The sequence below is a fragment of the Stylophora pistillata genome, chromosome 2 (genome assembly GCF_964205215.1).
Source record: "Stylophora pistillata chromosome 2, jaStyPist1.2, whole genome shotgun sequence".
Classification (NCBI taxonomy): domain Eukaryota; kingdom Metazoa; phylum Cnidaria; class Anthozoa; order Scleractinia; family Pocilloporidae; genus Stylophora; species Stylophora pistillata.
This window is the reverse complement of record NC_142520.1, coordinates 24,567,698-24,581,814: the sequence shown is the minus strand read 5'-3', so window position 1 is coordinate 24,581,814 and position 14,117 is coordinate 24,567,698. Positions and strand designations below refer to the sequence as shown.

General features: G+C 39.2%; 3 protein-coding genes and 1 pseudogene across 5 annotated transcripts in view; 2 read left to right on the top strand and 2 right to left on the bottom strand.

Moving 5' to 3' along the window:
- Positions 1-5,679, bottom strand: part of LOC148737981 (cholesterol 24-hydroxylase-like) — a 5,885-nt pseudogene extending 206 nt beyond the window's left edge. The window contains exons 1-4 of the transcript XR_015997447.1: positions 5,013-5,679; positions 3,360-3,692; positions 2,171-2,255; positions 1-2,071 (exon numbers count right to left, since the gene is read on the bottom strand). The exon at positions 1-2,071 is cut by the window's left edge and continues 206 nt beyond it. The product of XR_015997447.1 is annotated as a cholesterol 24-hydroxylase-like (transcript). The remainder of the gene's footprint in view (positions 2,072-2,170; positions 2,256-3,359; positions 3,693-5,012) is intronic.
- LOC111333738 (endoribonuclease LACTB2) overlaps positions 1-14,117 on the top strand; it is a 149,127-nt gene that overhangs the window by 101,974 nt on the left and 33,036 nt on the right. The window lies entirely within an intron of this gene.
- Positions 5,909-13,239, top strand: LOC148737980 (origin recognition complex subunit 5-like). Of its 2 annotated transcripts, none has more exons than XM_088751408.1 (5): positions 5,909-6,137; positions 7,331-7,846; positions 8,239-8,419; positions 8,740-8,925; positions 12,004-13,239. In XM_088751408.1, the coding sequence occupies exons 1-5, from the start codon at positions 5,934-5,936 to the stop codon at positions 12,252-12,254; spliced, it is 1,338 nt and encodes a 445-aa protein (XP_088607534.1). In that variant the 5' UTR covers positions 5,909-5,933; the 3' UTR covers positions 12,255-13,239. The 2 variants fall into 2 exon arrangements, with proteins under 2 accessions (XP_088607534.1, XP_088607533.1); XM_088751407.1 differs by having other exon boundaries at positions 8,239-8,443.
- LOC148737979 (coiled-coil domain-containing protein 162-like) overlaps positions 12,786-14,117 on the bottom strand; it is a 28,845-nt gene continuing 27,513 nt past the window's right edge. Inside the window, 1 exon segment of the mRNA XM_088747857.1 lies at positions 12,786-13,883. Within this exon segment, the coding sequence (XP_088603983.1) occupies positions 13,788-13,883 (96 nt within the window). The 3' untranslated portion in view covers positions 12,786-13,787.

Genomic DNA, 14,117 nt, shown 5'->3' with positions numbered 1-14,117 from the left:
GGTTTTCTCATTCAAAATAGATACAAGAACAAAGGGTCATCAATCTCAAGTGAGGTGACATAATAATAAACAGCTATTGTTAGAATACAAAGAGGATGGAAATGGATGTAAAATATAAACTCACCTCTCAACACCAACATGGCAGCCAGGAAGACCCCCCACAGTCAACCCACAATGCATTGCAAGAGTGCAAATTGGGCAAATTGCTTTCTAAGCTGTTTCTAACAGATATTTGTGACAAAAAATCTCCTGGATTGTGGATTTTAAACGCCAATACAACTTTTACATTTCTTGAATATTCTTTTTTTTTTACAAGAAGGCTTAAAATATAGGAAAATATAGGATTTACCTCAATTTATAGGAGTTTATAGGACAAGCCTGAAAAAATAGGACTTTATAGGATTTTATAGGAATATATAGGACGCTTGACACCCTGCATGTAAAATATAAGTACAATAACAAAATTAGTGTACATTTCACTAACACGAGATTGGTACTCTTTTGAAATTTTAAAATTCCTAACCATTATATTCCTGACTAGCACTCATCTTCCTCAAGTTTAGTTGCTTGAAAAGTCTGAAAGAATTCCATGACTGTCAGGGGATTTTTATGAACTGCACTAACCCAGTATTAAGGACCTTAAACCTCTACTAACTATGCTTAAACAGAGGCGGATCCAGGAAATTTTGATTGGGGGGGTCCAAACTTTGGTTCAGAAAGGACTGTTGGACTCTTTGAGGCAAATTACTTCTCCCCACACCCTCTCCCACCAGTCGCGGTTGCATGTTATAATTCCTTGGCCGCTTACCGTTTATTTGGATTAATTTTAAAAAATCAGCCAGTTAAAAGTGATATACGATCCTGTCTCAAAGTTGTAAGCGTCAGGTTTGATAGGGGAGGGGGGGTCCAGACCCCCCGACCTTCCCCCTGGATCCGCCACTGTTAAACAGATAACAACAGTCAAAGTAACAAGGAGGTGAAACAAAAGATTTGATGAGCAGAAAAATTGCTCGGCTTATGCATTTTCAAACTTTGTACATTTCTTGGTTTCCTTCTACACAGCAGCAAGAACATGAAATCAACTACATTTGCATGGGCTGAGATCTGAAACGCAAGCAGCAAATTATTTATGTTTCCATTTGGAACACAAGCTGCTCACATAAGTTACGCTGAAGTTGAGGTATGGTGATGCAAGAGACAGTAAAGGCACACAGCCATTTGCAAAATTGCAGCTTATAATATACATTAATTTTTTATTTACTAATTTTTAATTCCTCTGCATTTCTTGTCCTTAGTGCTTAAGTTCCTTATTAGAATTATATTTTCAATTGCCTAAATCAAACATACGTGCTAACAGTATTAAGTTAACAAAAATGACTGCAAGGTGCAACGAATCTTGTCCTTTGGTGATTGAGTTCCTCATAGTTCAAATCCTGTCCAGGAACCAGCTTAAGCTTGAACAACTTCAGAAACCGTGACATGAGTACCTTGAACTCAAATTCAGCAATAGCCTGACCGATACAGTGTTGTGGGCCAAGTGAAAAAGGAATGTAGTAACATTGTCAATGTCCTACTTCATTTACATCATTTAAGGTTGAAAATCACTCAGGATCGAATCCCTCGGGGTCGTGCTGTACTTGTAGTACTTGGGGCTGTTGTGTAAAGTAAACACACCAATATTTATCAATATTCCTGCTGGTATTCTGTGCCCTCGTAATTCACAATTCTCATCCATTACTCAGGTTTAACCAGGGATGCTGGGGTGAAGCCAAAGCGTTTCTTTCATGGCAAGACCTGTATAACTTTGTTTGCCGTGGTCATCATATGAAACATACTGACAAGAACCAAAGATATCATCAACCTCTTGAACTAACCTGTAACAAATTTGAAAGGCTTTTATCCCTGATTATTACACAATGTAGAAATTGTTGAAATGTAGTGGTATGATGACTGTGTACTAGATGGAGAAGAGGTCTGTGTAATACTTAACTCACTTGTTCTCAACTTCAGGATTCTTTGCAGCTGTTTCAGCCAACATTTAAGGACAAAGCTGCTGAAGTGGTTTCCTCACCTAAGAAAAAGAATGAAAATATTGAACAATTTGCAGTTAAATTTCATTTTAGATTGTTTTAGTTGTAACCTTGATCTGTATTCAGTTGCCTGAACCTACCAGTGTGCCAAATATTTTCTGGGTTTTCTTCCCCTTGAATGGGACGCGATGCCTTGAGATAGATTACTATATATGATCCATGTAACTAAAGTAGAGAGGAAATTATAGTTGTTACTGTGCTTTTCCATAACATGTCAGCTTTGAAATTTTAATTCATGTTAAATTAGCACACAAAATGTAGTTGAGTTTTAAGTGTGGGAGGGGAAAAAATTGACTTTTTTGCAGTGAACAGATCCCTAGGCACCTGACATTGGCTGTGCAAGGTTCTGTCACTGAGAGGAGTCTTTGGTAAGCTGGGCCTGCCACTGAGTTAATGAACGAGTGACAGTGTGTTGTCTTGTATATGGCTATGGTCAGCAATTTTGCAAGCACCATGTTTAGTAAAGAATAAGAAAGATCATAAAATTATCAAGAGACTTTTGAGGATTTTGGCTAATACATTGAGTACAAAACTGCTTAAGAGGACACTGGAACAAGCTTTTGATTTTTATTACATTATTTTATTTCAAAAGCTGTTCCACACATCATTTTCATTTCAAACTGTGTCATAGCAAACAAGCATTTCCTACATTGTACATGTTATGCAGTGCTCGAAATTAGCGGTTGCCCGGTTGCCTGAGACAACTAAAACTTCATTCATTCATTCAGGCAATCAGATTTTAGGGTAAATAAAGGACAGGTTGCCCCAGAAGAATTTGCCAGACAACCAAGGAAAAAATTGAAGTACTTACATTACTTTGATGCCTAACAGAATAAAGTGTAGAAGCTATAAACTTGGGAGATGAAAATAGCCTAAAATGTGAGGTTTATCCCTGATACTGATGGATGGATCCACCCAGGAAGGTTGTGATAATTAATTAACGCCGTTTGCTCGATTCAATAAGTAAGGATGGGCTGATACTGATACCAAATATTTGATACCAACGATACCAAGGTCAGATAAAAAATTATCAATACTAGCATAGAGTATCAATTCTTTTGATACTGCATGCGAGATACCTGCACTTAATCTCTCACAAATAACCACTGACAAGTAGCCGAAGGGCTCGAGATCATGCATGAGCGCAACCAAGTTCTCATCAGGGCAACCAAAGTCAGGGGCTTGGTTGTCTGGCAATTGCCATAAGGGCGACCTGGATTTTTCCTAATTTAATGAGCACTGGTTATGGTATTGTTAGTCATGTTGTACCTGCAATAAAAATGCGAGAAAATGATCCAACATCTCTTCATAATGCAACTGAGTGTCTTCAGGAGCTGATTTCAGGATATAGGTGCGAATATCTGATGGAACATCATCGCCATTCAATACTGCCTTTCTTCTCTCATCTATAATCTTCTTGCCAGTATCCTGTAAAAAATGAACCGCTGCTACAACAGTGTTTCGATAGCCATAGGTTGTGAAGTCAATAGCATGAGGAGGATGGGATAAACACCAAATTGGAGCAACTAAACACTCTTTAATGGCTTCTGGGAACAAGGAATCAGAATCATTGACAGCATTTAGATCAATTCCAAACACCACCTGAAAAGGAGAGAAAGTACAAGCTTTACACTAAACATCATCATGCAGAAAGGTCTGTAGTGTTATTGGCGCAACTCCAAAAAGATACTGAGTGGACTAGAAAAAAAATTTAGATGGGTCAGCCATGGGCTGAAAAAATAACAATGTATCCAGGGGTTTCATTAAAGTGCACCTAAACCCCAAATTTTTTTTTCGCTCAACGAAATAAGCTTAATTTTGGAGTATTTCTCTGCAAAAATTTTTTAATTTGCTCAAATCTTTAATTTTCCATGCCCAGTCAAAATACGGAAAATCGGCCGCCATCTTTCCCCACGACTGAGTTTAAAGAAGAATGGCTCTAGCGGGTAATGTGACGTCAAATCGAGAACACGAAAGTCTGCATCTCACACATTTTCACTTGTTTGGGAAGATTGTCGTCGATATTGTCCGAAATATGCCGACTAGGTGTGTTGGATGAAGAATGTATGAAGCACGATACCCTCTTGCAAATTTCGCACGTTGCTACATCCTTCTACAACACACTTAGTCGGCATATTTTCGGACAATTATTGACTACAACCTTCCCAAACAAGTGAAAATGTGTGAAATGCAGACTTTTGTGTTCTCGATTTGACGTCACATTACCCACTAGAGCCATTCCTCTTTAAACTCAGTCGTGGGGCAAGATGGCGGCTGATTTTCCGTATTTTGACTGGGCATAGAAAATTGAAGATTTGAGCAAATAAAAAAATTTTTGCGCAGAAATACTCAAAAAAATAAGCTTACTTCGTTAAGCGAAAAAAATTTTTTGGGTGTAGGTGCACTTTAAGGGCCAGGCACTGGGCAAATTGACCAGTTGTGAGGACGGTTTTGCCCACCTGATTTGACAGTCTGGAGGAAAGTTATAATCTAGTAAAGAAGTTCAGTTCAAAGAGTTTTGCCCGCCTGTGAAAACCAGTTGCCCTCCTGCAGAAAACATTAATGAAGCCCCTGTGTATCTGTACCAGTAGACAGGCCTCCCATGGGGGAAGGGTACTTGATTCAATTTTTGCTGGGTGCAGTGTATGTGCTTCTGGTCTCTCAGTTCTGCTACCCTATTAAAGTCTATTCTGTGGCCAATTACAGACCCATCTTAGTTACATTTGGAAATAAGGTAAAAACTTTTTAACTGTGAATTTCCCCAATTCTAATTCCCTTGTTAATTTCTGGGTGGGCACAGATAAAAAAAAGTATACCTCACTATTCGTTATTGGGTAGAGTGGTGAGTGCATTTTTATCTCCTGAATGTCATTCATATCCTAAAAATTCAGTTGCATCTTAACTGCGAAATACACCCCTTACCTTCCCTATTAAATCCAAAGTTATCCGGTTAAATTCATCTGCCATTTTCACTTCAGTTTTACCATCAGCTAACACAGTCAGTCTTGCCAAAAACACATCACAGCTCAAGTTAAACTGTTCCATAAACTCCTTTAAATACTTCCTGTGAAATGCAGGATTGATTGGCAGCCGTTTAGATTTCGATTTTCCAAGAACAGTCTCGGAAACAAGACCTTTACCCATAAACCTCTCCTTGAAGAGGAAACCGAGCTGATCGTAAGACCAAGCATCTTTGGGGAGATTGGAGGTTATCAGCACTTCTTTGATTATTAAAGATCTGAAACGTAGAAAAACGGGATGTGAAAAATCCAGACGATTATTACAGGGCCGTACTCTTGGGAAAGAAACTTAAAAACTTCGAAGCCGTTGGTGAATCCATGCTGTTTTTCAAGCGTTCGATTGTCTGTATGTTTCCTCGGAAAAATTCATCTCGTTTAGGGCCTGGAATGTGGTCAAGTGTCTTGTGTTTATGTTGCAGATAAAGCACGAAGCAAAGAACAAGGGTAAATACAGTCATACACAAAGTTATAAAGATTAATGGAGAACAGCGAACTAAAAGGACGCCATTTTGGTTTTCTGAAGAATCCTTGTCAACAGTAGTAGGGTGAGGAGAGTTATTCTCGTAATTTCAGACCATTGAAAATGAAATAAAGTCAACCAAAAAAAAGCTATGGGGCTATCACTGCATATTAGAAGTCCTGGTTGTATTTATAAAGATAAAAGGACCAAGATTCCTCGCTTTTGAGATCATAAAACGCAGACGAAAACAAACAAAAAAAACAAAACAAAAAAAACCGAAAAAAAAAAAAAAATGGGTAATGCACCCACTCCCTGATAGTAAAAGTCTTGACAACTCGCCCCAGTGCCTTTGTTTGAACCAATATGGCGAATGGCGGGCTATTCGGGTTTAGTGAAGACGACGTTAAGAAACTTTACACCAAAGTAATTGGCAGAGAGAATGAAATCGATACACTTTTAACTCTTTTTGGGCAAAGGAAGACATTCTCTTGTCCAGCGATCTTCATTTGTGGACACATCGGTACAGGGAAATCATTTGTTGTGCAGACTTTGCTAAAAGATTTGGAGGTGAGTACAAACGAGTATAATTTGAGAGAAATCACATCAACTGATTGTTGCTAAGAAAGAAAAAGCTTTTCGTAATATTGATTTTGTGTGTCTCGACGCGAAAACAGACTGTCCTATCTTATGGAGGGTAACTAGAATTTTAACAAGCATAAATGTAATCTCCATTACTGTTCTTTATGCATTTCCTAAGGCACTGACAAAGAGAATTTGTTGAACAATCAAGAGCATCTTGCAATTGGTGATCATTTTCTTTATTCTCTTGACCTTCATATGTGATTCAGGGGTGATATTGTAAGGAGAAATTAGATTCTAGTGACCACTCTTTGGTGTCATAGGGTTATTGACTGAGATACTCAGAGAGGCTGCTGGAGGCTCATGACGGCCGGGTAACCTTGTATCATTTGACTACCCACACAGCTGTCATTGAATGGTCCAGCTGTATGTTCTTGATTTGAATGCAGAGGTGCATTTTGTATACAGGCCATACTGTTTTATCTCAAGCACTTGTGCGTAATCTCGATCACCAGGATGCGACAGTATCAGTAATGGTAGCCAAGTAGCCACAGACTAGTAGAAATTCAAATGAATAAAGGCTGATAGTTTCGAAAGAAACTGTTTGGGGCTGTGTCGGTGGGAGTAACGAAATAATTTGTATATATCAACAAAGTTGAAATGGTAAATTGGCCACCGTAATGATTACAAAAGCTGACGTTTCGAGCGTTAGCCCTTCGTCGGGGCTAACACTCGAAACGTCAGCTTTTGTAATCATTACGGTGGCCAATTTACCATTTCAACTTTGTTGATATATCCAAATTATTTAGTAGAAATTCAGTTTGGGCGAGTGGTTTTTGATTTACACCAGCCAGTTGGGCTAGTAAACAAACTGAAATTGTTGTAACCAACCACTTGGTTAGTAAGTTCAAGAGTTTGTGCTGAGCCCACATCAGATTGTGAGCCATTTGTGATACTTTGTATTACTGTCTAAAATCTTTTGAAAATCTTGAAAATTCAACAAGTAAAAGAAGTGGTCCAACAGTTTGAAAAATTTCTTTCACCTGTCGTGCCTAAAATATGGGAGAGCACAGCTAATCCCTCACATACAATCACACTACACAATTGCCTCTTAATCCTTGGATCAAACCCTCAACTGATAGTAACTCTCTCTTTCTTTTTTTGTTCCTCTGATATAACAGCTTCCACATGTGCTAGTTAACTGTGTTGAGAGTTTTACAGCAAGACTGATATTTGAGCACATCTTATACCGGCTACAAGATCCAGATGAAGATGACAATTGGAATGCCCCTCCTAAATGTGAAAATATGACGGAATTTTTACGCCACTTTAAACATTCTTTATCAGCAAAGGAACTCATGAATGAAACATTCTACATTGTGCTTGACAAAGCAGAGAAACTTCGAGATATCGAGGCAAATGTTCTTCCTGCCTTTTTAAGACTTCAGGAACTAACTCAGCTAAATATTTGTGTCATCTTGCTCAGTCAAATTGTTTGGGAAAAGTTTCAAGTTGGTACTGGATTCTGTGAGCCCTTTGTCATTCTCTTTTCTGACTATTCAAAGTCTGAATTGCTGGAGATCATGGCAAGAGATAGCCCATCTTCATATCCAGTGGAATTTTTCAAAGCATACTGCCAGCTTCTCCTGAGTGTGTTCTATTCTCTGTGTAGGGATTTGAATGAGCTCAGACATCTGGTAGGTGGAGGATTCCTCTAAAGGAGAAGCACTGTGGTATTATTGAGTAGGAGTCTGCATATCAGAATTAAATTCCTCTCTCTGTAAAGGTTAAGAAAGAAATGTGCACAGTCACCATAAATTTTTTTTTAATAAAGGTGGCTCTGCTCATAAAGTTGGGATTTTGTTTTTATAACCTTATACAGAGGTGAATCTTTACAAATGCAGATTACATGTCAATTTTGTTGGAACCTTTTTTTCTGGGGGGGGGGGGACAAATTTACCTAGTTTAACAACATTAGGAATCATCATCACCTTGCTCAGGTTGGAAATTGGAAGGAAATGGTTATTAATTAATTTTTTTAAAGTTACTTTTCAAAAGAATTAAATTCTTACTGTTGTGATATGTGTAGGCTCTTCTTCATTTTCCAAAATATTGTGAACCAATAACATCTGGTGAAGCTCAATTGACAGACAGTTGTAAGCTGTGGCGAAACATTGAGCCTCATCTCAAGAAAGCTCTCCACACAGTCTACCTTAGGGAGGTTTCCAGTTACCAGTGGGAGAATATCATTGGACACGGAACACAGACAGGTAATGAAAACTTTGGAGCCTTGGGTAGGAGATTGTTTTCATTAATTCTGTGTTTCTATAATTTGTCATTTTTAAATTAAAAAAAGTAAAAACAGCTCAGTATTTAGCTGGTGCTGCTCATCTCCGTTTAAAATAATTTGGAATTAACCTTTCCATTGCAGTGTAAAGGATGTTTGATCATAGGTCGTAGAGGTGGGGTATAAATAAACTTTTGAAGACCAGTAGCTTGATTGGTAAATTTTGCGTCAGATATTTTTCTACTATGCAGCAAAATCCCGAACAACTACAGATGTCTAATCCAAGAACTGCGATTTTTGCAGGAATTTCTGTTCGTTGCCACATGGAGCTGCCATTCTATGCCAAGTATCTGTTGATCTCAGCATATTTGGCATCGTATAACCCAGCTCACACAGACAGAAGGTTTTTTACCAAACAGAGGAGAAAAGGATTAAGTAACCGAGCAAAAGCTGCTGCAAAAGGGAAGAAATCCAACACTCAGCTGACAGGTTAGAACTTTTCTAGTCTGAAGCGTGTGGTTGATAGATGTTTACAACAGAGGGGTTTTATTTTTTTCGTCGGATCTCTACCTCCCCACTTAACCTTATACGAGAAAAAGTTTCGTTCAGCATCGTGCTGATTGCGTTCATCGGTAACCAGTCATCTAGAGTAGAGTAGACATCTATATTTATACAGGATAGCCCCTTCAGTGTAGTGAACACTGGTATCAACGGGGGTCCTGTTACCCACCCATCCCACCCCAGGGGAGGACATCCATCACGCAGTAATCTCGTGCGTGGGAAATTAACGTCTCTTGCCCCTAACCCTGCAGGAGACGGGACCTCCATTTATTCGTCCCTATCCGAGAAGACTAGAATATCTAATCATTTCTTAACAAATGGTAAACACCACAGCGTACACTATTGAGTTATGGATGCACGCGGGAGGTTGCTAAGCACGAAAGAAGCGTAAGAGTCGCTCGAGGCGACAGCCGAGAGCGACTCTAGCTTCTTGAGTGCTTAGCAAACCTCCCAAGTGCATCCATAACTCAATAGTGTACGCTGTGGTGTTTACCATTTGTTTTATAACATAACATTGATACATTGTAGCTAAAGAGTTCCCGTTTATTTAACAAATCTTACGCGACCAGAAAAAACAAGCGCGCGCGGAAAAATAGTCTTTGCAGTTGCTCACGTCAGCAGCGTACACCCATGGGCAAATGGGGAACGCTAAATTGACCAATCAGAGCGCGCGCTTTACTTTGGTTATGTTATAATTGATGTTATAGAAAGGTAGCATATTCTTTTCAATTATTTTAAGACCCTGAGTGTTGGTCAGGCCGGGGCTCGAACCCTCGACCTCCCGCACAACAATCCAGCGCTCTATCCATTGAGCTAACCGGGAGGCCAACGAGTCAGTTAGCCAACGCTACAACACCTCTTTCTAAATGATCCAATATTCGCTCGTGAAGCAAGATATCAGAAGAAAATGTTTGATTTATAAAATGGAAAATGGAACCCGTGAGAGAGGTGAATAAAACAGTCAAACTTGCTCCTCTGTCAAGATGTTGGATGGAAATGTGTATCGTTTGACCGGTCTCTTTAGAACTACACTACCCTGGAAGATTCTTGAAGCCATTGAAGGCTTTCCCAATCTTTTTTTATGTTCCTGAAACTACAAAATGAAGTGAACTTCATTTAATAACCGGTCAAGTCACCCGAAAGTCATCTCGCCCGAAAGTCATCTCGCCCGAAGTCATCTCACCCGAAAGTCATCTCACCCGAAAGTCATCTCGCCCGAAGTCATGTCGCCCGGAACCGGTCATGTTGCCCGAAACTCATAGTCATGTTGCCCAATACTCTGAGTCATGTCGCCCAAAGTTTTCTCGAGTGTTTAAACTTGAAGAAAAGTAACATCCTAGGTAAATTGCAAAGAATAAACTCTTAAAATGTTGACTCGTAAACTGTTTTCGTCCGCTAACCTATGCAAATATGAAGTTAAAGAAAGACTCAGATAGCGCTGTTCATTTCAGCGTTGTCCGTTGCTATGAACTAAACTGATCATTCTACAGCACAGATTCTAGTAATTATAAGCGGAACACTTTCAGTTATCAGAATTTTTCGCACATATCAGAAAAATACATCCTCAGCCACCTCAATCCGAGATAATCAGCTCGCTGAAACACGAGATTGTTACGCGTACGCAAAAGAAATATACAATGAGCCATCATCCCTGTATCGAGTGCGAAAATGAAGTTCGAGCGCGCCAGCAAGCCCTTCAGTGCGACAATTGCGGTTTTTGGAAGCATCGTATCTGTAGGACTGGTACCGACCAAACCACCTACCGTTTGGCTCTGTAATCAGAGGAAGAATAGATTGGTTGTGCGTTGCATGTTCTCTTGCGGCATCGAACTACAAGTCGAAGGGGATTTGTTCGACTGCTCTCAAATTTTGACAGTAGCTAGTTTTACATATAAACAACAAAAATGTGTCTCCGAATTTTTTATTTCTAAATACTTTTTTTTCAAGAGCGATTTTTATACGATCACTCCACATTTTTTTAATCCTATTTCAAAAATGTTCTTTAACTTTTCACTGAAATTGAACATGGCAAATCGCAGACACGTTTTTTTAGCGCTTTGGTCCCGGAAACGGAGGAACAATTATTAAATAAGCGAAAAACAAAATTCGCTCCGACACATAATGTTCAAAACGTGATTCGGGCGCTCGCATTTAGAAGTCGTGAAAAATTCGTCAATTAATTTTTTTTCAAAATTTTTGGTATAGTCTGTTAGCCAGTCCTATAAGCCTTAAAGGCTGATAGTTTCGAAAGAAACTGTTTGGGGCTGCGTCGGTGGGATTAACGAAATAATTTGGATATATCAACAAAGTTTAAATGGTAAATTGGCCACAGTAACGACTACAAAAGCTCACGTTTCGAGCGTTACCCTTCGTCATCTTTTGTAATCGTTACGGTGGCCTATAAGCCTTAATTTGATATAAGGGTTTAGATATCTACAGTTTAAACCGGACGCGCTACATCGCTTGCACACGAGACACCCCTGAAGGTGCACGGTAACCTTAAGGAAGCCTGAGACTACAGCTTTCCGCATGTTCCTTAGCACTGAGTTTATTCCTTGCGATTTACTTAAGAATTTACTTAAGTTACTTTTCTTCAAGTCTAAACACTCGATAAAATTTCGGGCGACATGACTAGGAATTTCGGCTAACATGACTCAGGTTCGGGCGAGATGACTTTTGGGCGACTTCACCGTAAACCTAACTAGACACCAACCGATAACGACACAGGGCGACCGAAGACTAAGAGTACGATCCTCGATGCTTACTTCCTTTAACGAAAATCCAAAATCCGTAATGAAGTTTTCAACGTTCAAGCGATCCAGGGTATTTTTGCATCCGCCTTAGAAAAACGTGTGATCCAATAAAATTTCAGTGAAAGGCATCATAACTTAATAATATTAATTAGCCATATTCCACCCCCTCCCCCCGCTATTTCTTTAGTCCAATCCAACTGGCCCAAAATTGTTTTTAACCGTCAGTAATCTCTTTTTCGTTTTGTCCTGTTAGGTCCTAAGAATTTTCAAATGGACAGACTAATGGCCATATTTTACAGTATTGTGGAGGATAAAGTCGCTCCAACCGCGAACATCCTTTGTCAGATATCATCCCTTGTGTCGCTAAATCTCTTGGCGCAAATCACAGCAGATGATCAGATAGATTGTCCTAAATACAAATGCCTCGTGAGCTTCAGCACCATCTCAGAGATCGCGAGACAACTTGAGTTTGATATTATTCAGTACTTGTACGACTTTTTTTGACAGACCTCCTTTCCCCCCCCTCCCCCCCTTGTCTAATACTTTTGCCAGTATAACGGACACCAAGTTAGAGATTGGTTAAATATATTTTCCTGCGATAAACGAGAAGCGGTATTGAACATTATCCAGAAAGTATTGAGATATAATAGATGCATCATCCACGTTTTAAGTTCTCCCCTTTCGTCAATGAACCCGCATTCCACCTTCTAAAGTCCAGTCTTTCTTTACTGGGGAAGGGGTTAAGGCTCATTTTTCCGACCAATGGCTGATCATCAAGCCCTCGTAAATACGAATTGTCAGTTGTAGTCATTGAACGATTTGATGTATAGGCATCCATAGGCCAACACAGCTCATCATAGCCCCACACAGGTAATCGCGATTTACCTCGTTGGCGAGCTTTCACCATGATAAAAGCGACCATTTTGTTTATTTGTGCGCTGCTGTCGCATGAAAATCATGCGTAATAAGGATGTACAATTAAATGAATATTGTAGTATTACCTAAGACTGGATAGTCGTAAGAATTAACACTCGATTCATATCGTGGAAAACTTTATTTTTATAAGACTGCAAAAGTGCAAAATCTCTTTTCCATATAAAAATTCCCGAGTACACAAAGCTCGTAAGGGATATCAGTTATTTACAAGGATATTAGCTTATTAGCGAGTGTGTATTTCGGCATGAGGTTGGTTGAAAATGTCCGAAGGAAAAGTGTCCTTACCCGCGAACTTTCGTTGAATTGGACGAAGAGGGGACGAATAGTTTGATCCCACCGGAGGTGCACGTTCACTAAGAAATTTGAGACGTGATATTACTGGTAACACTCGGTCGAGTCTGAACTTATTAATACTATATCAGTTGCGAAAAAGTTAGCTTTGGAACGATACTTTTCCCACAAGCCTGCATTTAAATAGTGGTTTAAAAAATACTTTGAAGATTTTTTCAAATCATTTGAACTACTGAAGAAAATAAACACGGTGAGAGGAAGATTTTGCTGCTTCTAGCTCTTATAGGACAAATATCTTAAATAAAGTAGACAATTGCTACGATTAACTCTTTTAAAAGTAAACCTGTGTCATCAAATGTTGTCATGAGCGTAAGCATGTATCCAAAATCATGGTATAAATAATTCATCTATTCAAGAGATAAAAAGTCTTCATAATTCCTTGATCTATTCCATTAGGGCTTTTAAGTTTCTTCCACACAATTTTTTCGTGTTAGTTATTCATATATTAAATAACTTTCGAGATAACATTAAACCAATTAGTGGAGTCTATAATACAATGAGCTCTCGTATTTTCGAGTCTTGGGACTTGGGTCGTGTCTCAGAGAGTAAACATGTAGATTTCAGGTAATGAACTTCCTTTAAAATATTGAGCTGCTAAATCATCATAGAGAAAAGGCATTTCCCTTGCGTGTGAACAAGCTGCCGTTTTAGAAACCCAAGTATGTGCTGGGGCTGCGACTTCTTATCAGGGCCCTATCTATCGAGTCGTTTCGGTCATATTGCGCTAAACTTTACTCAAAGTGAGTCTTTTTAAAATGTCGGAGGAAGTCTTGTATCTGGAACATCATCTGGTTCAAGGTCACCTAAGAGACTCTCAGAAACTTTCCCTCTCAAACGACCAGTGTGCTGCAGGAAGAAAGACGAGTATTTAGAACATTCTGAATCCAGAACTTGAATCGTAAAATTGAGTGTCGAAAGTAATCCGGGAACCTTTGTTTTTGCTTTACCTTTGTCTGTGATTGGTCCAGAAAACTCATCCTCTCAACCAATCAGACACAAAACAAAAACCAATCGTGGTCAGCCGCGTTTTCCCGCGCTTTTGGTTGCTGGCCTGGTTTAAATATTAGTTCTCATAGACTA